The following is a 24,767-nucleotide window of genomic DNA, read 5'->3' on the forward strand; positions in this document are numbered from 1 at the left end:
TCAAGAAACTCTTATCTTGACTGGATGAAAATAATATGATCTATTAAATAGAAGAGCTGAAATAAAAATATTACCGCAACTTCTTTTAGCACGTTGGCACATGGTGACTTGTCTTTGTCCAGTTACATGGAGTGTGGCAGAGGCATCTCAGTTGTGAGCTACACTTCGAATTCAACTATGAAAAATATTGTGAGACAGGTTAAGAATACATTCTTAATATGCAGCTTGGCTGTTGAAAAAGTTAAGAGTTGAAAGCAGAGCTTTCACAATAAATTCCCTTCTGAAAAAGCCCGAGGAAATGATGAACATTTTGATACTGGCCAACAGCAAACAAAGATTCTCTATTTCACACAGAAATACACACACGCACATGCGTGCACGCTCGCGTATACACACACACACACACACACACACACACACACACACACACACACACACACAAACTAGTGCTAGTTGAATGGGAAGAAGAAAGAGGGAGAAAGAATGGAGCATGGAGGAAACAGAGAGACCGAGCTCTGAATTGATGAAAGAGGAGATAAATCAATTAGTACTATATGCTAGCTCTCCCCGCCCTTTTTAAAATCATCATGAAGCTTGGAAATCTGGGGCGCCCACGGGAGGTGGGGGTGGGGTGCCTCCGTGATGTCTCTCTAGGAGACTTCATTCCTTTCTCTTTTCAGAAGTCTCATCAGCACTGAAGTCAATTAACTGGCTGCAAGCTGGCCAGGCGCATGAGATGCTTCTAGAAGAAACTGATTCTGCTCCGCATGAGCACCGCATACCCAGCTTCCCAAGCTCTTTCCAAGGATGTGGGTTCACTCTAGCATTACGGTGTAAGCTGTCTTCACTAAACTGTGCTTTTTTCCGTGAGGGAGGGAACATCCCCAGGGAGTTCTGCCCCCTAATCCTGGGAACCGCTGGCTGAATCCCCCCTTTTCAGCCCAGAGGCTTCCTTCTCCACTCCCTCCAGGAGCCTAGTAGGCTCTGCACCAATTCTACACTGCCTCTTCCTTTTTTAAGGGGCGAAAGGCTGAGCACTCCCTTGCATGGTAAGTGGTCTGTCACTCTGTCCCGCTGTGCAGCTGTGATTGGCGGGAAGGACAAGTCCTCTGGCCCCGCCCCCGCCTGTGTTTGCCGCGCTTGGTGGTTTTTTTTTTTTTTTTTTTTTTTTGAAAAGGTGGAGAGCGAGATTCTGGCGCTTGGACCTGATGGAGCAGCATTCCCAATTTTGACTGCTGTTATTCGTCCTCCACCAGTGAGTCAGAGCCAAAAGAAGGCTAGTCCTTTCCTGCTGAAAGAGCTTTGGGGAACTGTTGCTCAGGACCTAGGCACTCCTGACGCATCTTCTCAGTCTCACTCCTTTCTATGGCTTCGCTGTGAAATCCCAGGCACGTTTGTAGCCCTGTGAATTCCTCTGCTCTGTGCTCAGAGGAGGGGTCCAGGAAAACATCAAGTGTTGGAAAGAGAGGGCTTCAGAGTACTGCGGGAGCTGTCTGAGGTGCTGAAACCTTCCAAGCGTTTGACTCCACCAGCCCCAGAAGGGGTTAGATGGCACGTTTTCATTTCTGCCTTTCTGGTCCCTCATGCCTTGGATAAGACTCTTTCCAGGATCGTGAATATCGCTCCGTATCATGGCCCACGTGAGACACTTTCGGACACTAGTTTCTGGATTTTACTTCTGGGAAGCCGCACTGCTACTGAGGTAAGTCCACTTACATTAACAGTCAGTCTCATTAAGTGCTCAATAAGCCAGTGCATTTAGCTGCAACCACTTGTTTAATGAGGAAGCTGAGAAATGTGTGATTATGTACCTACTTACTGAAACTGTAGCTTAAATCACGTTTTTCTGTTTAAAAGAGCCTCTATTGAGACCTCTAGAAACATGTAATTTCCTGTTATTTTCACTGACTGTGTGTATTTAAGTAATTGAACCCTTCCTACATTACTGTTTAAAACCTAATGTTTTCAAAAATATACATATTTTTCCTTCTCATATATTTCTCTTAGAGTACTCTTTGGAATGGTAAATTATGTGTTTTGAATGTTAATTTCTTTTAAAAAGTTACAAAACATTAAAAATTCAAAAATGAGGCATCATTAAATTAGAAAGAAAAATATAAAACATAGGCACTTATGGAGCAGAGAAATGTCATTTTTAATATGTGCAGAGACGGAGTTAAAAGGGGACTTTAAGGTACTACTTTGCAATGACCTAATTCAATACATGAAGGCAAAATCATTAATAAAACATCAGATATGTTCTATGCCTACAGTTGTCTTTTGGAAGCAAGCAGCATAAAAGGCCTATCAACTTGTAAAATTGTTGTGATATGACATTTTTTTTTTACTATGTCCCAATCATGTTAGCTAGGCTTTCTACTTTACAATTACTTAGAAGAGACTAGGAGAAGCTATGTAAGAGTTCAGATAATTGAGATCCCGTTGTTAGTCCAACATTGTATGAAAGCAAGATTGTTCATATAGATTTTTAAAACTAGCAACATTAATTTTAGGCTACTATTGTCACAAAATTACTGTGGCATTTTCACTTAATGGCTGACAACCTTTTCAAGCATTCCATACTTAAATAACTAGAACAACTGTGTTAGTTAAGCATATACTGATTTCCATCTGGTGAAAGAATTCTTTCTTGTGCTAGTAAATCTAGTTTTATTCTTTTGGCCACCTTAAAAGTTATGACTCTCATGAGCTGCCTTACAGGAAGTCATATTGTTCTGGCATGCCTGTATGTAATAGTTGAAATGATTGAGAAGAAAATTACACTTTGTCCAAATGTTGACTGCCTTCTATATTGAGGGCTTGAAAAATTTCAGATCAAAGTATTTTCAGTGAAAAGAGTTTTAATATGATTTTATAAATTTCTGTAATTTTCAATTGACAGAGGTTTTCTGTGTAGGGAACATATCAAGAGTATGAAGAGCTTTCATATATATGAAAATGTCATGGAAAGTAGCACAAAGTTCAGATTACAATAAACTGATCATTTTTCCATGATATTTTCTACTATAATCATTTGTAATTTTTGTATTAAAGGTGATACTATGCATTTTTTAAAAAGCAAGAGAATTTATTTGATGTAAATTGTAGGTCAGTAATTAAGACATATTAGTCAATGAACTAAAATTTGTGTAATGATAATTCATCACAATATTTTTTTATTGTAACTAGATATATAAATTCTTCATCATTGGGTGCTCAGATTTGTGATTTTTTATTGAAATTTACAAAAAGCTAATTTGATAATTATAATTTATCTTCAATAACATTAAATAATTAAAATATTTAAATATTTAAAAGAATAATCTAATCATAAATTCTTAGAAAAAGACTTCCTACCAATAAAGAGCTAATTTCATACTTCCATTGTTCATCAGTTTTCTTTCTTTCAAAAGTCTGGGAAAAGTTTACCCTAAATAGGAATTAGATGAGATTAGGTCATTGTTCTGTGAAAACTTTAATAACATACAAAAAAATAGGTATTTTCACTCTTAGTGGTTGGCCTTAAAAGATTTCCATAGGAATGAAAGATTACCTTATTGAAAATGATGTATAATGTCTTCATGGAAATTATTCTTTTAACTAAATCTACTTGTATCCTATTACTAGAAAAGGAAAAGTGAAGATATTGATTTGAGATATGTACTTTGTTACTGTTAGCTATAGTCAGTTCACAGTCCTATTAAGCAGCAGCAATCATTATGATAACATAATTATATATTAGCAAACTTTTTCTAGGGCAATATAGAAGCAAGAGCACCAATCAAACAGTAAAATAGTTTATAATGTTCTGATTCAAATAATTTTACAGGTTTTTAAGATTTTAAGAGTTTTGTTTAAATAGTATACATATTTCTAAAATAAACATATACATAAAATTTAGATAAAGTTTTCGTAAAGGGAACATACCCAGGTGAATAAATCACAGACCAATAATTAGAAGCATCAGTCAATACCACATAGGTGCACACACCAGCCACCACCTCCATCTCCCCCTTCAAAGACATCACCTTTTCCAAAAGTAATTGCTATCCTAATTTATGCCACAAATATGTTTTTCTTGCTTTTGCACATTATAAATAAAGAATAATTTTCATCCAATTCATTTTTCCATAACACTATGCTTGTATGATTATCCATGGTGCTGTACATAGCAGGAACTTACTCTCATTAAAGTATGGTTGTACCTTGTATGACCACATGACAATCAACTTATCCATGGCTCTCTTAATGAACTCACAAACCATATTCATGGACTACTTTGGGCTAATATAATTTTACAATGAATATCCTTGAACATCTTGTGATGTGATGTGATGTGATTGTGTGTGTGTGTGTGTGTGTGTGTGTGTGTGTGTGCGTGCGTGTGTGTGTGTGTGTACTGTGTATGCCAGTCCTAAGATTTATCTCTAGAAGAATTGCTGGGTCATAGGGCATGCATGAGTATGGTTAGACAAGTACATTATACTTTGGTAGATGCTGTCATGTTCCCAAAGCAATTGTACCTAATTCTATTCCTAGAAGTGACATCTGAGTTCCTCTTGTTTACTAATATATAACTAGATTAATGATAAGATATTATAAGAATGTCTACTGTTTTCCTTATTGACTATTGTAAGACTACAGTTGTTTTTTATATTCAGATGATTTCTGCATTTAGTAAATAAGTTTAATAAAATCAGTCAAAATTATCAAAACAAAATATTTATTACCACAATGCAATTAGAACTATCTATGAGGAAGACATGTCAGGTTTGGGATATTTTTTAAAGAAGATGGATCTTTAAATAAGTTTACGTTTCAAAATTGTATAGGCATAGACTATTAATTTTTAAGTATCGAAGGTGTCTTTTTCACTTTGCTAAAATATTGCTGTTTTGTTAAGCACTTTTTCATGAGTTTTAGTTTTTAGCTTACTAACACCAGGAACAAAACATCACTGTTCAGCTCTCTTTGAAATGCAGATAGGTGATGATCAAGAAGGACTTGCAGAATAAATGCCCAAAGCATAAAACCAGAGACAAAATTTTCTTTAACATGGTGGACCACAGACTACACCATTTAGCATTTTTTTCTTTACGGAGGACCAACAGAGGCTTGCTACTTGAATAAACCTGACTGCGTAAACTTCAGCGATCAATGGTAATGAGAAGTAAACATGTCTTATTGTATCACTTTGAAGTCTACCAAAATATTTTGGCATTTAAAATTTTTGGTTTTGGGTTTTTTTTTATTATGCTCTAGAAGATGAGAACAATATTTTAAGTGGCTTTTCTGGGGAAATCTGTTTTCTTATGTAACACACTGAAAAGTATTATATTTCAAAGAATAAACTTATGGCTTGTTACATGAGGTTACATAGTCTCAATAATTTTTATAGTTTTAGGGAATTACACCTCACATACATGAGTCTTCTGCTTTTGAATGAAAAAAAATAGAGAGAGATGAATCATAGCTCAGAATTCCAGTCTATCTATGTTGCAGATTACAGAGCAGATTATAAAACATCCCTTTCTTCTATAAAATTAATTCCTTTTTACTCACACAACTCTGTACCAAGGTATGCCAATCAACATTTGTGTTCCTATATATAACGTTAAGAATTTCAGTAGGATTCATTCACCAAATTGTGTGCACGTGTTTGTGTGCCAAGCATGGCTAGTTATGCTTGACTGGGTAACTATTACCTCCCCAAGCATAACTTAAAGCACAGAAGAGGGAGTGGGACCAAGTGTCAAGAAATGTGCACACTCAGTTTTCTGGAACTTGAGTCAGGGAAGCTAGTGATAGTCTGGTAGTCGTTCTGGGTCAGTCGTGTCAAATACTCGCTCAGTGATCAGCAAAGAGTATTTTGAACAATAGGTAGTTGTACAGTTATACAGTGCATATTTAAGGAATAGTGATTGACAAGTCACTAGAAGAAATCATAGTTATGTTCTATGATCATATTCTTTTTGCTTAATTATTAACAACACATAACAATTAAGCTTACTGATACATAATACAACTTAAGGATGGAGAGATAGCTCAGGGCAAGGTGCTTGTTGCTAGGCCATAGGACCCAAGTTATAATCACAGAAACAACATGATAAGATGGGAGAACAGACTCCTAAAAGTATTCTGACTTCCACAAATGTGCTGTGGAATGTACATGCTCCAGTACACAAATACTTACAGAAACATAGACACACACACAAGTCAATAAACATAAATAATAATTTAAGCCCTCACTAGTAGGAAAGTAATTCAATGGAATGGAATATGGATAAAATTGGAAGCAATTGACTCAATTATAACTCAGTAGTTACTATTGTAGGGATAGTGTTAGACTGGAATTTGGATCAAAATAGCTATGTATCTCTCTCCTCAAGAGACAGAGTTTCCTTCAAAATTATAGGCAATGACTGGGTGCAGTGTCATTCATGTGGCCTCAGCTACTCAAGAAGCTGCAGTAGGTAGGAGAGTTACTTGAACCAAGAGAGTTCATTCATGGTCAGCCAAATTAACATAAGAAGACCCAGTGTAAAAACATGCATGCAGGCCAGCAGTGGTGGTGCACGCCTTTAATCCCAGCACTCGGGAGGCAGAGCCAGGCGGATCTCTGTGAGTTTGAGGCCAGTCTGGGCTACCAAGTGAGTTCCAGGAGAGGCGCGAAGCTACACAGAGAAACCCAGTCTCGAAAAACCAAAAAAAAAAACAACAAAAAAAAACACATGCATGCAATCTTAAAGTTGATAATAGAATCTAATATATCATGGTGGCAAAATCCAGTAATTTGAGCTACTCAGGAGGCCTAAGAAAGAAAGACTAAAAATTCAAGGTCTTCCTGGGCCACAGAGCATGACTCTGTCTCAAAACTAAATAAACAAACAAACAAACAAACGTAAAATAAATAAATAAATAAATAAATCTGGGACATAGCTCAATAGTAGAACACTTTCATAGTAAGCATAGACCCTATGTTCAATCTTCAGTACAGAAATTTAAAAAAAGAAAAGGATGTAAATACTGATATTAGTGAATTTTCAAGAAAAGTCTGCGCATATGGGCTTGCTTTAAAATTTAGAAACTACATTTGTTTTTTTCCCTCAAAAATTTGACTTAAATATCAGAATCCCATGAAACGTTTGGGTCATTTTTAGACAGTGGTCACTGAAGTGGTCTAGAATGTTTAAAGTTGAGATTCAATCTTTTGTGTCCTGCCACCCCTCACGTATGTAGAGATGTGCAGTAATTTAACTGCTACTGATGTATATTTTAGCAATGTATATAAAAAGAATATAAAAGAACATGCATAAAACTGTAACAATACAAGTACAGAGCAGAAAGATGGCTCAGCAGTTAAAAGGACAAGAGCTCCAGACTCAGGTCCATGCACCTGCACTGCACTCGTGTGTGTGTGTGTGTGTGTGTGTGTGTGTGTGTGTGTGTGTGTGTACGCGTGCGCGTGTGCATGTGTGTACACACACATATACACACATACAGCTTTTCCTCATACTGAGTTGCCTCATCCAGCCTTGATATGGTGGTTTGTGCCTAGTCTCGTTGTAACTTGTTATACACTGTTCAGTTGATATCCCTGGGAGCCCAGCTCTTTTCTGAAGGGAAATAAAGAAGTGGATCTGGTGTAGAGGAGAGGTGCCCAGGGAGAACTGGGAGGCTAGGGACGAAAACTATGGTCAGTATGTAACATATGAGAGAAAAAAAAATTTTTAAAGAGACAAAAACAAGAAACGATGAAAAATACAGGTATGTTCAATGAGGGTGGAACACAGAGCGTGGTGCAATTAAGAAGCATTTAGCTTTGATCTCTTACATCATGTGAAATACATAATGGATCCCCACTGCTTCTCCCACCAAGCTTCTCTCTAATTCTTCTCCATGTGATTTGCTTTCTATTTAGACTACCAATGCTCACTGAAAACAACTGATACAGGCACATGTCTGCATAGAACTGTGATGTGATTATTCATTGGTTGCCTTTGCTTTGTTGCCTCTCATTCAAGAATGGTACAGCTTGTAGCCTTGTTTTGCTTGGAGAAGTAGCCAGGAAAGGGGAATAATGAGCTGCCCCATCTGGTTTTGGATTGGATGCAGGAATTCTATGAAAGAACCAACCACGTATGTGTATCTTTTGAGCGGTTCAGACGCAGAGGTGAACCTATGCTGAAACTGCATGCCAGCAAGATGAGTTTTCCAAAATTAGGGTTTTAATACTCAGATGTCATCAGAAGAAGAAACTGATCAGTAGATGTGGTCCCAACAAGGAACATTTCTGAAATGCAAAATCTCCATGCTAGACATTCCTTTGGCGAAAGTAAGAGAACTGGTAACTCACAGTCAATTTAATCCACAGTAGTAGCCTTGGGGGTGCAGTTAAAAATGACATAAAAGCTAAGTTTATTAGTTCTATTACAGTGTTAACGGATGGAAGAATTTCAAAGGCAATTGGTGAGGGCATGCAACCACGTGTATTTCCCACATCAAATATAGCAAACCTTGAGGTAGTTCTGATAGCATTGCAAACTTATGGCTGGAGTAGTATGTTAGGCTTGCCATGGCGGTAACTGGGCCATTCAAACTCCTACCTAACGCTGAGAAGATCTGACAAAGGTTTACAATGGAGGGCCGTTCCTGAAGATTAAAAAATTCTCCACATTTAGACTTCTTTACTAGGAAATAGTAAAATATATGTGTCAAATAATTTAATAATAAAAATTAAAAGGTTATTTTATATCTGCTATCCAAAGTAAGCTGGCTTTCACTATAAACACACACGTAAATATTGGACTCTGAGCTTAGGTTTTATTTACTTATTTTTGTTTTTTAGATATTTTACATTTTAGATGAAGTTCCTGCTGTATCTGAGTCACGATTTGAATCAGGACCAGTTTCCAATCTGTTGTTCTAAGCACTTCAGGTTAACATTGCTTTGGAAATTCTCCCTGGATCCTTCTATGATTTGAATTAAAATGTGTGGAATAATGTCCATGTTTTCTTTCTAGGGTGTAAAGCATTTGATCAAAACCTACGTTTTGACAGTCAGTCGCTTTACACACAAAGTATCACTTTCATATTTGTGTTTTAGTTTCATCAAATTTTCTTTCACCTTAAAAATTATAGGTCGCTCAAGGATGGGCTCATTTCTGAATAATGCTTTACCTCCGTAACATTTAATTCAATATTATACATGGAGTAGAAACTCAGCAAACAATAAAAGATCCTGAGATGATATCTGCTTATCTACCATATGACATAAAAAGCAAGTTTTGTATTCAGTATCTCATATAAGACATATAATCAAACAAATTACCATTAGAAAATATTACCTACTGTGAGATGAGGTAAAAAAAATACATATAGACATTGGAAACATCTAGAGACTAGTAATGGATTTGTTTGTTTTTATTCCATGGGGACTTGAAATTTTGTTATGTAATGCAATACAAATTATTTTACAGGTGTTCAATTATTCTTATTATTAATTCTTTCTCAGATATTTTTATTATTGCTTTTTAAGTATCATTTTCTATATATTATTCTAACCATACTCCATGAAACTATGATGCTATAGACACATTGTATATCTCTTGCTCATGTACTCTACATGCTTATACTCATGTATTAATACTAACAGTTTAAATCCCAGTACAAGTAAAAAAATTCTGCCTAGCTTCTTTGGGCTACTGATACGCCATAGTATAATAATTGCCACCCTGTTGTGATAGTTCTTATGCTAAAGTTGTACAGTTATATCACCTGGAGTCATAACTGAGAAATAAAGCATATATTCACTTATTTTGGATTACTACATCTTGGCAGCCTTGACAATAAACAAATTGTGTAATTTAACTACCAACTTTGTTTAACATAAAGTAGTTCTAAAAACATCCTAACTGTCGTGGTAGAACTCTCATCCAATGACTGATGGAAGCAGATGCAGAGATCCATGGCCAGGCCCCAGGTGGAGCTCCGGCAGTCCAATCGGCGAGAAAGAGGAGGGACTGTATGATCGAGAATTGTTGAGACCGTGATTGGAAAAAGCACAGGGACAAATAGCCAAACTAGTGGAAACATATGAACAATGAACCAATAGCTGAGGAGCCCCAATGGAACTGGTTCAGGTCCTCTGGATAAGTGAGACAGTCGTTTGCTTGAACTGTTTGGGAGGCCCCCAGTCAGTGGGACCTGGACCTGTCCTTAGTGCATGAGCTGGCTTTTTGGAGCCTGGGGCCTATACTGGTACACTTTGCTCAGCCTGGGTGAAGGGAGGAGGGAACTGGACCCATCTTAACTGAATCTACCAGGCTGAGCTGAATCCCCAGGGGAGTCCTTGCCCTGGGGGAGATGGGAATGGGGGGGGGGGATTCACACAGTGAAATGACATCCCGTTTCCTCCATGAAATGAGTGGGAGAAAATGTGAGTTTCATCTCTTTGCCTGGCTAAATTCTCCTCATTTTATGTCACCTTCTCTATGACACCGCCTCTGATCTCATCCCTAGTCTCAGTGAGGACATCTCTTCCATGTGCCAATGCCATGTGTCTCATGGCATGGTGGATGTTTGAGTGTGACCCGTACTCAAAGTGTAAATTCTTTCAGAACAATGACAGTGCCATATTCCTCGTCTCTCTCCATGGCTTACATGGATGTCTTGCGCACAAACAGGTCTCCGTGACTTCTGGTAAGAAGCCCTTCCTGTGTTTTGTTTACTTTTCCTAAAAGTAAATTAACAGTTTCAAAAAGACCACTCTCTTCAAGTATAGCCATAGACAATGTTATCTTTTTCTTCCACCATTCAAGAGAAAATTTGTTGAGGGATTTAGAGTAATAATTTCCTTCATTCATATTCTTACGTGATACTATTTACTACTACTGGGTGTGTCGCTCTCCATTCTTTCACCGAAAAGAATTTCCTGAAAATGTGTCTGAACGTTTTCTCTTCCCCACCGTTCCCTTACCTGTGCCTACCTTGTTCCTGCTGAGGGCCGTCTCTGCCTGCCCTTCTCTACTGCATGAAGCCTCTTGGGACAGTTTCCCCTTTCAAGTGCCAGTAAAGCATAAACCACAATCTCATTCATGGGATAGATCTTTAGATCAATTTTGACTTTTTGTCATTTAGTGTCATTGGTCTTTGTGTTTGTGAGTGAATGTATGCATGGATTGAAGAGCAGAGGACAATGGGTGTCGTGTTAGCCATCATCTACCTTATGTATCGAGGGAGAGTTGTTTTGTAATTGAACCAGAGTTCAAAGATGAGCTGGGTTGGCCGGTCAGTGAACCTTGAGGTCTTGTCTCTGTTTCTGCACTGTTAGGATTGCAGATGTGCCACCACACCTGGCCTTTTTTTTATTTTTTATTTTATTTTATTTTTTTTGGTTTTTCAAGACAGGGTTTCTCTGTGTAGCTTTGCGCCTTTCCTGGAACTCACTTGGTAGTCCAGGCTGGCCTCGAACTCATAGAGATCCGCCTGGCTCTGCCTCCCAAGTGCTGGGATTAAAGGCGTGCGCCACCACCGCCAGGCTCACACCTGGCCTTTTTATATGGAAGGTTTGTAGGGATTCAGACTCAGACCCTTGTACTTGGATGTCACAAGATTTACTGACTGCGTTGTTGCCCTAACCCCTCATTTACTTTTGTTAATGCATCTGCGCTGGAAAGAAGAAACACAACCCAGAGACCACCCTGAACACAAGCCAGGTACTAATCAATTGTTAATTAACATATTGAAGGTCACACTTAAATTTCTGTCGTCTCCGTTACAGCTCTCAGATCAGTCACTGGCCTGTATCCAAGTCCCTAGATAAAGTGATAAATGCTGACAGCATAGGATATTTGTTTCTTCTTTTAATCTATTTATTTATATACGTATAAAAATTTAGTTCCAAGAGACTATTTATTTACTATCAATAATCACTGAAAATTTAACCATGGATAACTACCAAAAGTAGTCATAGTTACAAATGTTGAAAAAAGCAAGAAACATTCTTTTTGAGCGTAGAAACAAACAGAAAGTCTTTCTAAAGAAAAAGGAAATTTAAGTGGACACAGAGCTCCAGATGGGCCTGAGAAGGAAGAAAAGAGGGAGGAGCATTTCAAGTGGAAGCTGCTTCATTAGCGTGGACATTTCAGGAAAAAAAAATGGAAAATACAGTTAGTGTCACATTTTAACCACAGGGGCCCCCATTTTCTTTTAAATAAATGCATGCATTGTGCTATTTTTGGACTACCTTCTCTGGCAATATCTGTAGGATATCAGCAAGTGCTTTTTAAAATAATGTTTTCTCTATTACAAAATGTTTTATTTGCCTTCCTTGATTGTAAGGGAAGATTATCTTCTGAAAAGCTAATTCATCTGCATTTGTTTGCTATATGTATTTGTTGAGTCCTACCCCTTAAAATCTGTTTACTTTGTGCATATGAAGTTTAAGGAGTGAACTTTAATTATTGGTAATTTTAAAAAAAAAATCAAGGAAAAGGGAGCTGGGTTATGGCTGAGCCAGTCTAGTGCTTCCTGAGCAGTGAAGAGGACCTTAGTTCTACCTATAGTGCCATTGTAAAACCATGTGCTGTTGTCTGATCATAATCCCAGCACTAGGAAGGAAGAGACGTATGACCTCAAGAACTTATTATCCAGATAATCTAACTAAATTGATGAGATCCACTACCCAGTGATAGACCCTCTTTCAAAAACACACTATGGCATCTGATGGGGTAACATCCAACACTTTCTTGTGGAATTTGCAGGTAAGTATACACATGTACACACATCCACACCCATAGAAACCTGCATGCAAATAGACTTACGATACACATCACACACACAGACGCATACACATGTGTGCACACGAGGAAGCGCACACGCATGCGCGCGCGCACGCGCGTGCGCGCACACACACACACACACACACACACATACACAATTACACATAGGTTTATGGATTTTCATAATGTTAAAAAAATGATTTTCTTGACCAGAGTTAAAAATCAGAAATATGTCAGGTAATCCTAATTCTGAGAACTTTTATGTTGTGTTACTTTATAAACTACTTACTTGCTAATAATAACTCTAAGATGCATTGAATGGTATATCTACTACTTATTCAATGACCCTTTAATGAGAGATTTCTCTTTTGTCTGCTGACATACTAGAGAACCCTTCCTTGTGCAGCACGTCCTGCTGTCTAATACAAATACATGAACTTCTTTGTGTCCTTTTTTGCCTCTTATTTCATGTAGTGGGAAAAAATAGAAGCAGTAAGGATTATATAGATTAGACTCTTGTACATCTTACTCTTCTTCAAGTCGTTGCTTTGTAAGGATCTTAAGATACTTGAAAAGACTTTTGAATCCTTCTTTTCTCCCTTAAGCCCTTGGGATTTAGGGTATCTCTTTCTTCCTGAAAATCTTACACCGTGAGCATCATCAAAGACAGAGATTCTACTGCAGATTTCGGCTGGTCTCTTCAAGATTATAGTAGACTTGAATCTTATTTCTAGCCCAAATATTTCCCCTTAACTCACATAATATAAAACTCAAATTTTTACTTGACTTAAAAAAACTCGAAGTTCTTATCGTTTTCTGTGCATGTTTCATGATTTCATATATGTCAACACACACAGCTGAGCCTATTTTGGAAAAGTTTAACGGATATAAAAATATATCAAAGACCTGGAGAAAATTAATATCTAAGCTCTGAATGCAGCGTAAAATAGTAAGCTTTCCTTAGAAACAGCTAGCTCATTTTAGACTTTTTTTTTTTCAAAAATAGCAAGTCTTACATTTTGTCTGCTCTCTGAATTCATTTGTGAGTACACATCCAAACAAGACACATGGAGACAATACTCTAGGTCAAACTTCCTTTCTTGTTTTGAAAGGCTCAGTGACCTTTCTATGGACTGAGTGATTGTTTCAATGCTACCTTTAAAATATAATGTAAACAGCTGTGTGCATCTATAGAATATGTTTTTTACATTGACATGATCAAAATGTGAAAATCTTTCTTTAGCAGAAATTTACTGAGCATTGTAGCAATGACTCCATATTTTTGACATAAATAGCCTGCCTTCTAAAATCTATTTTGTAACTAACATCCACTGTAGTCATAGAGCTATTTAATTATAGCAAAAAATCATTATTTTAGTTCAGATGGGATTAATTTTAAGGAATTCAAGGTGCTGAATAATATCAATTTAGGGAAGTTATATTTCTGTCACTTTTAAAGACAATATCTTTTGAGGTACCCATAGTCTGGAATTCTCTATGCTGACCAGGATATCCTAAGACTTATAGAGACCCACCTGTCTCTGCCTCTCAAGTACTGGAATTAAAGGTGTACACCACCACAACCAATTTTCTATCAAATATTTTTAGTGGAAAACAAAAGAGAGTATGTGGAGGGTAAGGAATATGGTCAAAACATAGTTTATGAAAAATTTTAATTAAAAATAAATAAAAAGAAAATCCAAGGATGCATGGACACCAAGACTAGCATGGGGCCGTTTTCAAACCCTTCTAGCCTTTCCTTTTACTGTCCTTGACATGGCGTTGCTTCCTTGAGATGTAGGATAAACCAGAAGAGAAGAGGAGGCCCAATTTTAGAAACAATCCCAAAGTTCAAATGTTCCCATTTTCCAGTCAAGCATCAAGTTCTAGCCAGTACACTAAATACAGAAATTGCATATTCACTTTTTTTGGAAGTACCTTAATGTACTAGAGTACTACTAGGTCTAGAGATTCTGCCTTGTGGAACTCAGGCTTTAACTAGAGAAAGAAGGATTTATGGATCCATAAGAAGCATGATCAGGTTGAGGTTCAGGTATCTCTCTCAGAAAAAAAAATATAACTAAAGAAAATTGAGAAGAACATGGTTTCACCATTAGAAAGGGGCAAACTGAGTCTTAGAGGAATTGAAGTATGATCAATGCAATAAATATTCTAAAATTAAAGAGGGGACCACATATACAAAGTAGGAGGAAAAACTTTATAGCTAATTGCATATGGGAAGCAGAGAGTAACATAGGCTAATACACACACACACACACACACACACACACACACACACACACACACACTAGCAACAGTAAATGATAGCACCCTGACAAAAGTAGTATACAAATAAAAGTAACAGTTGTGTAGAGAAGGCTTGTAAATTAAGTTACACACACACACACACACACACACACACACACACACACACACACATACATACATACGCACACGCACGTACTCATGCACACACACACACATAGAAGGGGACTGAGAAAGAGAATTGATATCCACGACTTTCCCAGTTACTAGAAAACCTCAGAAGTGATTATAGATCTGAAAGTATTCATGATTGGATAGCTAGTGTTCTGAGGCAGAGCTTACAGCACTTTTATACTTAACAGTATACATTCAATTGCTGTAAGTGAAAACTTACTAGATTAGAAATGGAAGGTTTGAGTCTGTTGTCTGTGGAAAAGAAGTCCACGAATTAGGAAATGCTTTGCAGTAGAAGGTAAGAAGAAGAGGTGGGTAAAGAGTCTGACAAAGGTGAAGATGGGCTGTGAGAGCCAGAGCTGAAAGGGTCGATTTTTGAAGCACAAGAGGTCAAAGTCTTTGGAACTAAAACAGATGTTAGTCTAGGTACATCATGGGCCATAGAGACGCGAGAGGTTCTAATTTTATAACTAAGACAGTTGAATGGCCAGTTGTTCTTGGGAAGGAGGAGGTCAGGTTTTCAGCAGAGAGAAAGATGAATAGTAAAGCAGGTGAGTGACAGCTGCTCAACCAACTACAGATGCAGCTCTGCTCCCTCTGCAGCCCTGCGGTGAGGAGCTGCTTGCCCAGGCCAGCACTGCTGCAGCTGCTTCATGGCCTCCCTTCACGGCCACTACAAAGGAGGAGGCTGAGGGTCAGAGGGGAAGGTCCGCATTAGGCCCTATGAATTTGGGTGGCAAAGCCATGAGTAGAGCTCATGCCATCTGATTAACGCCAACTGCTTGTTTTTCCTAATGAATGTCACACGAGGCTATCCTAACAAAGGACAACAATAACAACAAAGGACAACCCTTCGCTCTGTCAAAGATGATAGGCAGTCCAGGCATGTGGCACACCTCTCGTATCAGAATTTGGGAGGCTGGCAGAAAGATGGTCAGTCTGGACTGTAGAATAAGACTATTTCACAAAGAAAAGCAAGATCAACATCAAAACAAAACAAAGTAAAAAGGAGGGGCTTAAAATCTGAAGGGTTAATTAGAATCAAGAGTTTTGGTTACTCTTTCTACTGGAAAATATGATACCCTGTTTCAAACTTTTTTACTTTCTTTATACTATTGCACATCTGTGCATGAAAGCATGAAATACATGTGGGGCTATATTTTCACTCATAATCTTGAGTTATTTTTGTTTAGTTTTTGTTTTGTTTGCATTTTGACATGAACAACCTATTATTGTAAAGCAGTCTGTATGTGGTGGGTAGATGACATGCTTTATTAAATAAAAACAAAATCTCTTAATGCTAAAGTAGGTAACTTCTATAATACAGGGCTAAACAGTTATCTCATATCACCCCAGAAATTATGTATGTAGATCAAAGTTTAAAAATCAGATGAGGGAGTAGAGGCAGGGGTGTAGGTGAGGTCCTGGAAAAAAGAGGAGGTGGGAAGATGTGGGAGTTCATTACTAACACTGTATGCTAGTTTAAGTATAATGTGATTATTAGCTTGTAGTATAATGTGAGCATCCTTGATTGTGACTTTTTTATTTCACTTTTACTTCTTAAAAGGAATGTAGTACAATAAAAACCTTGAATTCTAGTATAATTTTAATTGTTGAGAAACTTAGTAATACCATATCAATTGATACATATATGTCTTTGGCATTTTTAATCATAAATTCTTTTGTGGTATAATTTGATTAATAGTTTGTCTATTTCGTTTTTCCTTCTTCAAAGAATATCATAATGAGGTAGATGTGAGACTGCCTGAACCACAGGAAGAAATATCTTCAGTCAGTCTTAAACACATTTTAAATACAGCACCTTTCACTGCAATGTATCATTCACATAAACATTCATAGTCACACAAATGGGAATATCTATGAAAATCTGAGTGTCAGTGTTCTCTTGACTCAGTGCCATTTACAAGACACATTTTGAGTATGATTCCATTTTAAATTCTCTGCACATCTCTTTCCTACATTAGGGATTTGAGAGACGAGTGTTTTGCTTTAAAATATCCTGCTTTTATATCTTGAATTTTACTGCACTGAGAATTTATTTTTAAGATGTGCTTTAAGAGTATACATTGGTGTAAATTTAGTTGAAACAGCAATCAGTAAGTTTAAAATAAATTAGTATTATTTCTGCTGTGTGTATTTCCTCAGTGAATTTCACTAACTGTTAAAATATAAGCAAAAAGTCATCCCGGATAGTCCAGGTCACTCCTGATCGGTGAGGTTAAGAACATTTTTCTTTTGCCATAGTTTTTGGTGTTTTGTATATGATCAACTTGGGTCATACTAAGAAGAAATTTACATTTTAAACGAATTGTGTATGTTTTAAGTCTCAGGGGTATGCTTTTAGATAAAATTCAGAACAAAGACATCGCTCTTAGACAATTGCTCACTGATGATTTTATGTAGCAGTTTTGACATTAGTCATTCAAAACGTTATTGAAACCATCTTCTAAGATCTTGTTTTGTAAAAAAAACAACAAAACCCTATTTAACATGTACTAAAGAACAAAATTCTCTTGAGTTACACTTTGAGCAACCTACCCTTTATCAAACAGAATCTTAGAAGGTTTTTTAGAAACTACAGTGAATAGTGTATTAGTGCTCTTTGTTCATCTCATTCCCCATGAAGAAAGTTACAAGAAATTTCCAGTCTTCTGGAGAATATAATGATATACTATATTACATATCAATAATGAACAGTGGTGACTGACAGAGTTATACGGCATAAGCTGCGTTCTGTAAGTGACAGGTCAAGAAGGAATCCTTCTGGCTCAACTAAGCGAAGGAAATTTGAAGTAGTATGCCATTTAAGTAAAATAATTAAAAAGATTCTAGTAAGCAAAATTCATAACCTAGTTCCCAGTGATCAGGCCATACTCTGAACTGTGAGTAGTTGCTATTATAGCTTCAGTGGACCTTGTCCATATTCCATATTCCAGATGCAGATCCTATCCTCTGCTCCTTTTTAAGATGCAACATTCATGGAGGTGGTGAAAACTTTGTGGATAGTGTGAGATTAGGTATGTGTGCACATGTGTCTTAGCTGTGTGTGATAAATGAATGCAAATAGAATAAACAGCTTTCAAAACTAACCTGAAAAGATGAGAGATCCAAGGCTAAAGGAAGAAGTTTTTGTGTGTGTATGACAAAAAGAAAAGAAAACTAAAATATTTTCTCCCCAAAGGAAGAGAAAAGCCATGGTAATTATTAACAATGTTCTACAATATGCAAGTCATCTTAAGAAGTCAGCAGTACTTCACACTGTTTTTAAAATAAAAGTTAATGTTGACACACATTTCTCTGACCTTTTGGGAGGATACAAAATAAATCTGCCGTTTTGTAGGTTTGAAGTTGTAGCAGCTAATGCAATAATTGTCACTATCCTGAATATGTATTCATAACTTTTGGTGCCATCACCATAGGCATTTAATTCAAAACCATCCCAAACTGTTTATTTGAATTTAATTTTGCTTTTTCAATTATCATTTAGGAAATGCCTGGTTTGTTGATTGTCAGTACAGAAATCCAAATACTTTGAATAAATCTAAACTATTCCCCAGTATTGCCTTGGTTCTCTCCCTAGCGTAACTAAAGAACCTGAAGCTTCTTTCCAGGTCACATTCCACACTTACAAAAGTGCGTCTCAATATAAATAAGTTGGGGATTTTTATATTTTTAAAGACAAGGAAATTATTTATTAGTGGTGGCATAGACACTGCCTTACTTGCCTGTTGTGTTCATTTTCTCTAAGAGAGGGGGGGGTGGGGGGGAGGAGAGTTCTATGGAAAATCTGGTCATTCTCCCTCTTATAACCCACATCTACCACAGTAAAGATAAGAGAGACTTCTGTTTGAGCAGTTTAGGACAAAAATCCAAGCACACAGAGCTCAGCTCTTCTCCTCCCTTATTTTCCACGAGCTTCTGAGTAAAGTGGGATGTGCATGCCTCAGATAAACCACAGAATATCCCCTTAAAACAGCCAGAGCAATTACATCCATCCTGTGTTTTAGTGCATACATTTCAAATAAAATTATCTTTTACCCACTTACTCATCAATTTTTGATGTCAAAATTTTTTACCAATTTTATAATGACATCTACTCTCTGTTGAAATGGACACTGTCTGGTTACCACCAAATTTGAGAAAACTATTGAATGCTAAATGTGTTTATCTTGTATAAACTGCTCATTTATACACTCTATCCACTCTTCCATGGAAACTGTTCTCTAAATGATTTTAATTCCTTCGTATAGCTCAAATATTAATGTGCTGTTAGATATCTACTTTACAAGTGACCTAATAAATTTCCTTTTGATGAAACGTGATTTCTTAAAAAGACACACATTTTCAATATTATGAGCTATTGTAATGATGTTACATTTCAGCTAAGCCCTTTGTGTCACATGCTCTCCAATGTTTTCTCAAGTCCATTCAGTTTGACTTCCACCGATTTCCTAACAGTGCACCATTCAGCTGACACTGACCTCTATACTGAAAAATAGAATGGTTAATTTTCAGTCTTCATCTACTTGGACTGATAACAGCTCTTCGTGATCTGACTCATTGCTTCCTCCTCTTTAATGTCTTTGCTTTCACTGGCTTCCAGGATACCTTACTACACTGGTTGACCTTCTACCTCACGTGTTCACCTTGGCTTGCTGGGCTGTTTTTGACTCTAGCCTTCCATTTCTTCTGTTTTCTGTTTTGTTTAATCTTTTCATGACATTATTCAGTCTCAAGGCTTTAAATACATTTATAACATAATATGATATAACATAATATAACAAATATCAATGTGGTAAAGTTCATGAATCCAGCAAGTGCCTTGACAAATATCATCTTCAAAATGAAGTTTATTTCTGGCTTATAATGCTCTGGTTGACTACAATATGAATTCTATGAGGTAGATGATTTGTGCTCAATTTATTTATTGTAGAATCCAGAGTCCTTCAAACAGTACTTAGCATATTGAACATTTTCTAGGAATATTTTAAGGTGAAAATAAATAAGTGCAGGTATTAAAAACCCTTTTCACTTAAGACTTTTCACTTTTTCTTGTTTGTAAAAGTCTACTCTACAAATCTTAAGCAAACTCTGCTCTATTTATAATCCTTTATTTTGAAATTCTTCCAAAGAACAATTTGTATATGGATTAAAATATCAAAAAATTAAAAAAAAAACACTTTCAAAGCATTCCTTTGTCCTGCATCCCATATGTTTGTGTTCCTAAAGAGAAGTATTTTCAAATGCTTGCTTTAACTCTGATGATTGTTTTCATGCATTTAAATAACTGTAGATGTAACCAACGGTCTTATAAAATAAGAAACACAGAGCCAATTCAGAGAAGAAAGCCAAGAGGTCAGAGCTAAGAGCCTCACCCTTCCTGATTCAGGGATCCTCTCCAGCCAAGAGAGCTCTCCGAAAAGGACCTACTTCCTGTGTGTCTGTCTTTAAAGTCTTCCTGTTCTGCCTTCTCATTGGTTGTAAACCCAAACATGTGACTGCCTCGTCACTGCCTGAATGTCCCGCCCTCCAGGTCCTTAAAGGCGTGCACCACCACCGCCATGCACTTGCTATGACTCTAATAGCTCTGACCCCCAGACAACTTTATTTATTAACATACAATTAAAATCACATTTCAGTACAAGTAAAATACCACATGTTTGTGTTCCTAAAGAGAAGTATTTTCAAATGCTTGCTTTAACTCTGATGATTGTTTTCATGCATTTAAATAACTTTGTATTGTTCATTATTGGTTCACGTTTTGCTTGACTTTAATTTTATAATTATTTTCTGTCTTTATTGAATAATTGTGCTGGGTAGGTTTTTATGTCAATTTGACACAGATTACACAGAATCCTTTCAGAAGAAGCAACCTCATTTGTGAAAATGCCTCCACCAGAATGGCCAGTGAGCAAGCCTGTGGTATATTTTCTTGATTTATGGTGTGTGTTTTAGAAAATTATTGTGGTACAGCCTTAATAATCTTCTTCCCAGGGGTCCAGAAGAGAAGCTACAAACGGCATGAATTATTTTTGGGAAAAGAATCTAAGTACACCGAGTTCTTTTGTCCATCTACTTTATTCCTCTGGATTAAAATTCTATTTACACAGCTTCGGTTCTGTTCTCATGCCTAGCTTCTTTCTTGCCTGATTTCCTTCTACCTTTATCTGCTGCCCCCTCTAACTTCTATCTTAATTCTCTCATCTTAGTTCTGCCCCATCTTGGTCTTTCTCATCTCGTTCTTCCTCATCTTCCAACTCATTCTTCTAGTTCTCCATCTAGTTCTCCAGTCAAAATCCTCTCTCAGTCTCTGAGGTTTACAGTTATATACCCATTCAATAGCAGTGCTCTAACTAAAGCAAGGTCACCAGGCTTGAATTTTTATATATATATATGAGATTTTTCTAGTCGTTTTACATATCAGCCACTGATTTGTCCTCCCTCCTCCCACCCCCCACCTTCCCCTTCAATCCACCCCCATTCCCACCTCCTCCAACCAGGCTTGAATTCTTACAGGGTCATAAAGGTAGACAAGAGTTTTCGTCAGGCAGTGACCATCAGGCTTTCCTTTAACAACCCAAAAGGGGAGTGGTAAAGGAGGAGGTCAACTGAGAGCTAAAATTGGTTAATATATCAGAAAAGGGGAATTGATGTGCTCAAACTACATTCCTAGAGGTGGTTAGGTAAATGTTAGGAGTCTGTAATGTTAGTATAAATACCACTAAGGCTGTATAAGAAAGGAGGATCTGAGCTTAATTTACCTTAATTCAGGAGATCGTTTGGCTTTGGATGCTTGATAGGTATTTCAGATAAAATACACTGTTACAAGTTCTTGGAAGCATACATAGCATACGAGAAAATCGTTGTAGAAATTGGTTAATATATATACAAAAGCTAAATATGACCAAGACTTCTTAAGCCATGGCTTGACCTTTGGAAAAGTCCTTGACCTTTCCAAGTAGTAGCTTTTGTGATCGTAGTTCAATTCCGTTACGTTTTCCTGCGGCTTGCAGCAGTGTGCGGCTTTATTTCACAGGAGTGATGTTATCGCTGTGTGGATAATCCTATATGGTCTAGGAAGGCAGGCTGCACAAGCCACTAGGAGCAAGTCAGTAGAAGCATCCTTTCACCACCTCTGCATCGGCAGCCCTGACTCTAGGTTTCTGCCTCGAGCATATATATGCCTTGACTTCCCCGGAGGCTGGACAGATTACAAGCTGTAAAATGAAATGAATCTCCTCCTTCCCTGTTTACTTTGGTCACAGTGCTTCAGAACAGCAATAGAAATTCTACTTAAGACACCACTCTTTCAGCAGGTAGTGCATTTCTCTTAGACTCTCAACCTATCATTTTTCTTTGAAATATAGTTTTTTTCCCCTCTGAAATATGTATGTCAGTATACTCCTTAGCAAATGGTTTCCGTAAGGCTTTTTGAGTTGATACTGTCTATGGAAATCACAATCTGGTTTTCTAAGTTAGATAAGCTCCTTTGTTGATTCTTTTCCTTGGTCTGCTTTCTCAGTTTACTCTAACCACAGTCCAAAGGCTTTTCCAGAGGGAGTTTTCACAGGGAGCTGGTAAATGACTTATGTTATGGCTGCTTAATTGTTTCTCCACCTGATTTAAAGATTATACTGAATTCTTGTGTAAAAGTACTGAGCAAAAATAATTTTCAATCATATAAAATTTAACTTATTATCTTGTAGCATCCACAAATGATAGTTAAAAAGATAAAAGCCATTCTTGTTTCAGTCTTCTGGATTTTTCTTTAGAAGATTTTATTTTTGCTTATATGATTGTTCTTTCTACATGGATTTTTATTTCATTTACATATACATTTTTTATTTACTTTTCTTTTATTAAAAATAGATTTTTTTCATACGATATATTCTGATTGTAGTTTTCCTTCCCCCGACTTCTTCCAGATCCCCCCTCCCTTCCCATCTAATCCACACCCTTTTTGTCTTCCCTTAGGAAAAAAACAGGAATATGAATAATAATAATAAAACAAAATGAAATAAAGAAAAAGATAAAACAAACAAAACCACTATTATAAATAAGACAAAACATATAAACAAACAGAAGAAACACACAATAAAACACAAGAAAGACATGTAGAAGCAGAGACACACATTGTAGTATATGTAGGAATCCCAGAAAACCACTAAACTCGAAGCGATGATACATACACAAAGGGCCTGCAGGATTAAAAACCAACCAACAAACAACAACAAAAACATCGTGAGGAAAAGAACCTCCAAAGATGCAGCGGAGTTTGTTTTATGTTGCCTATCTACTGCTAATCATGGATCTTTCCTTTAAGAGTGGTTTATGTCCTTAGTGAGCTTCTGTTTTGAGAAAACTAATTTGTCATTTGCAAGATCTTTTGGGAGGATCTCTTTATTTTTAATTTTTGACAGTTTTACTAAAAGTAAGTGAACATCGTTCTCCATTAGTTCAACCTACTCTGAACTTAAATGAATTACTTTTATTCTGAAAAAATAAATATTTTATCAATTTCATTATATTATCTATATGATAAGATGTACACATTCAGGGATAGATTATTTTCTGCTTTTTGTCTTCAGGAACTTGAAGGTGATTGTTCTTTGTGTGTCTTTTCTGTTGTTTTCTTAGATAAACTTATACCTCCCGTCACATTATTATTATTATTATTATTATTATTATTATTATTATTATTTGGTTTTTTGAGACAGGGTTTCTCTATGTAGCTTTGCACCTTTCCTGGAACTCACTTGGTAGCCCAGGCTGGCCTCAAACTCACAGAGATCCTCCTGGCTCTGCCTCCCGAGTGCTGACTTAGTATTATTTTAACATGCATTTCAAGACAAATGATTGTTCATGCGTATTCTCAATGTAGTTCAAATATTTTATTTACTATTTAGTTGCTTTTAGAGCTGTTAAATTACTTGAAATTTGCTTATATCTGTGGTGTGAAGTAAGAGATCATGTTATACCACCCTTTCTTATAGAGGGCTGAATTTTCACAGCATCATTAACTTCGAGTAGCCATTCCCTATATGTAGAATATCCTTCTCTCTACCCCATATTTGGCTCACAATTCAGTTTCTTATAAAATATTCCTTGAACATCTCATCAAATATAAACTCTCATAAAGTTTCCATTTTATCACATTGATAGCTTTTCTTTGAGTCTTAGAATACTCTCCAATTTTCCTCTTCATTTATCTGTCTGCTTCATCCATTATAATGTACAGTTATAGGCCATGAAGACTTTACTTTCTACTGCATGCAGAGTTTACAGTAAAAGTGTTGATACCACATAGTTACAATAATGTGAATATAGGCATATTTTTGAATATACATAAATGAATTATACATAAGAAGCCATATACATATATGTTATTTCAGCCATATACATTTATGTTATTTACATGATGTGGAAACACAAGCGCTTTTGTTGTCTTACCTTTGTAATCTTTGAATTTTTTGTATTTGTGTGTGTGTGTTTGTGTGCCTGTGGGTGTGGAGGCCTGAGGGAAGA

The 24,767-nt window shown here is 36.7% G+C and overlaps 1 protein-coding gene across 2 annotated transcripts in view; it reads left to right on the forward strand.

The window, feature by feature from the left end:
- Positions 1-670: 670 nt before the first annotated feature.
- Positions 671-24,767, forward strand: part of Glra3 (glycine receptor alpha 3) — a 158,438-nt gene continuing 134,341 nt past the window's right edge. Inside the window, exon 1 of one of the 2 annotated variants that reach the window (XM_052752309.1) lies at positions 671-1,702. In XM_052752309.1, the coding sequence (XP_052608269.1) occupies positions 1,632-1,702 (71 nt within the window). In that variant the 5' untranslated portion in view covers positions 671-1,631. The remainder of the gene's footprint in view (positions 1,703-24,767) is intronic. The other variant, XM_052752308.1, reaches the window with a different exon arrangement.

Source organism: Peromyscus californicus, unplaced genomic scaffold (assembly GCF_007827085.1).
Source record: "Peromyscus californicus insignis strain IS unplaced genomic scaffold, ASM782708v3 Scaffold_23__1_contigs__length_62951481, whole genome shotgun sequence".
NCBI classification, from domain to species: Eukaryota; Metazoa; Chordata; class Mammalia; order Rodentia; family Cricetidae; genus Peromyscus; species Peromyscus californicus.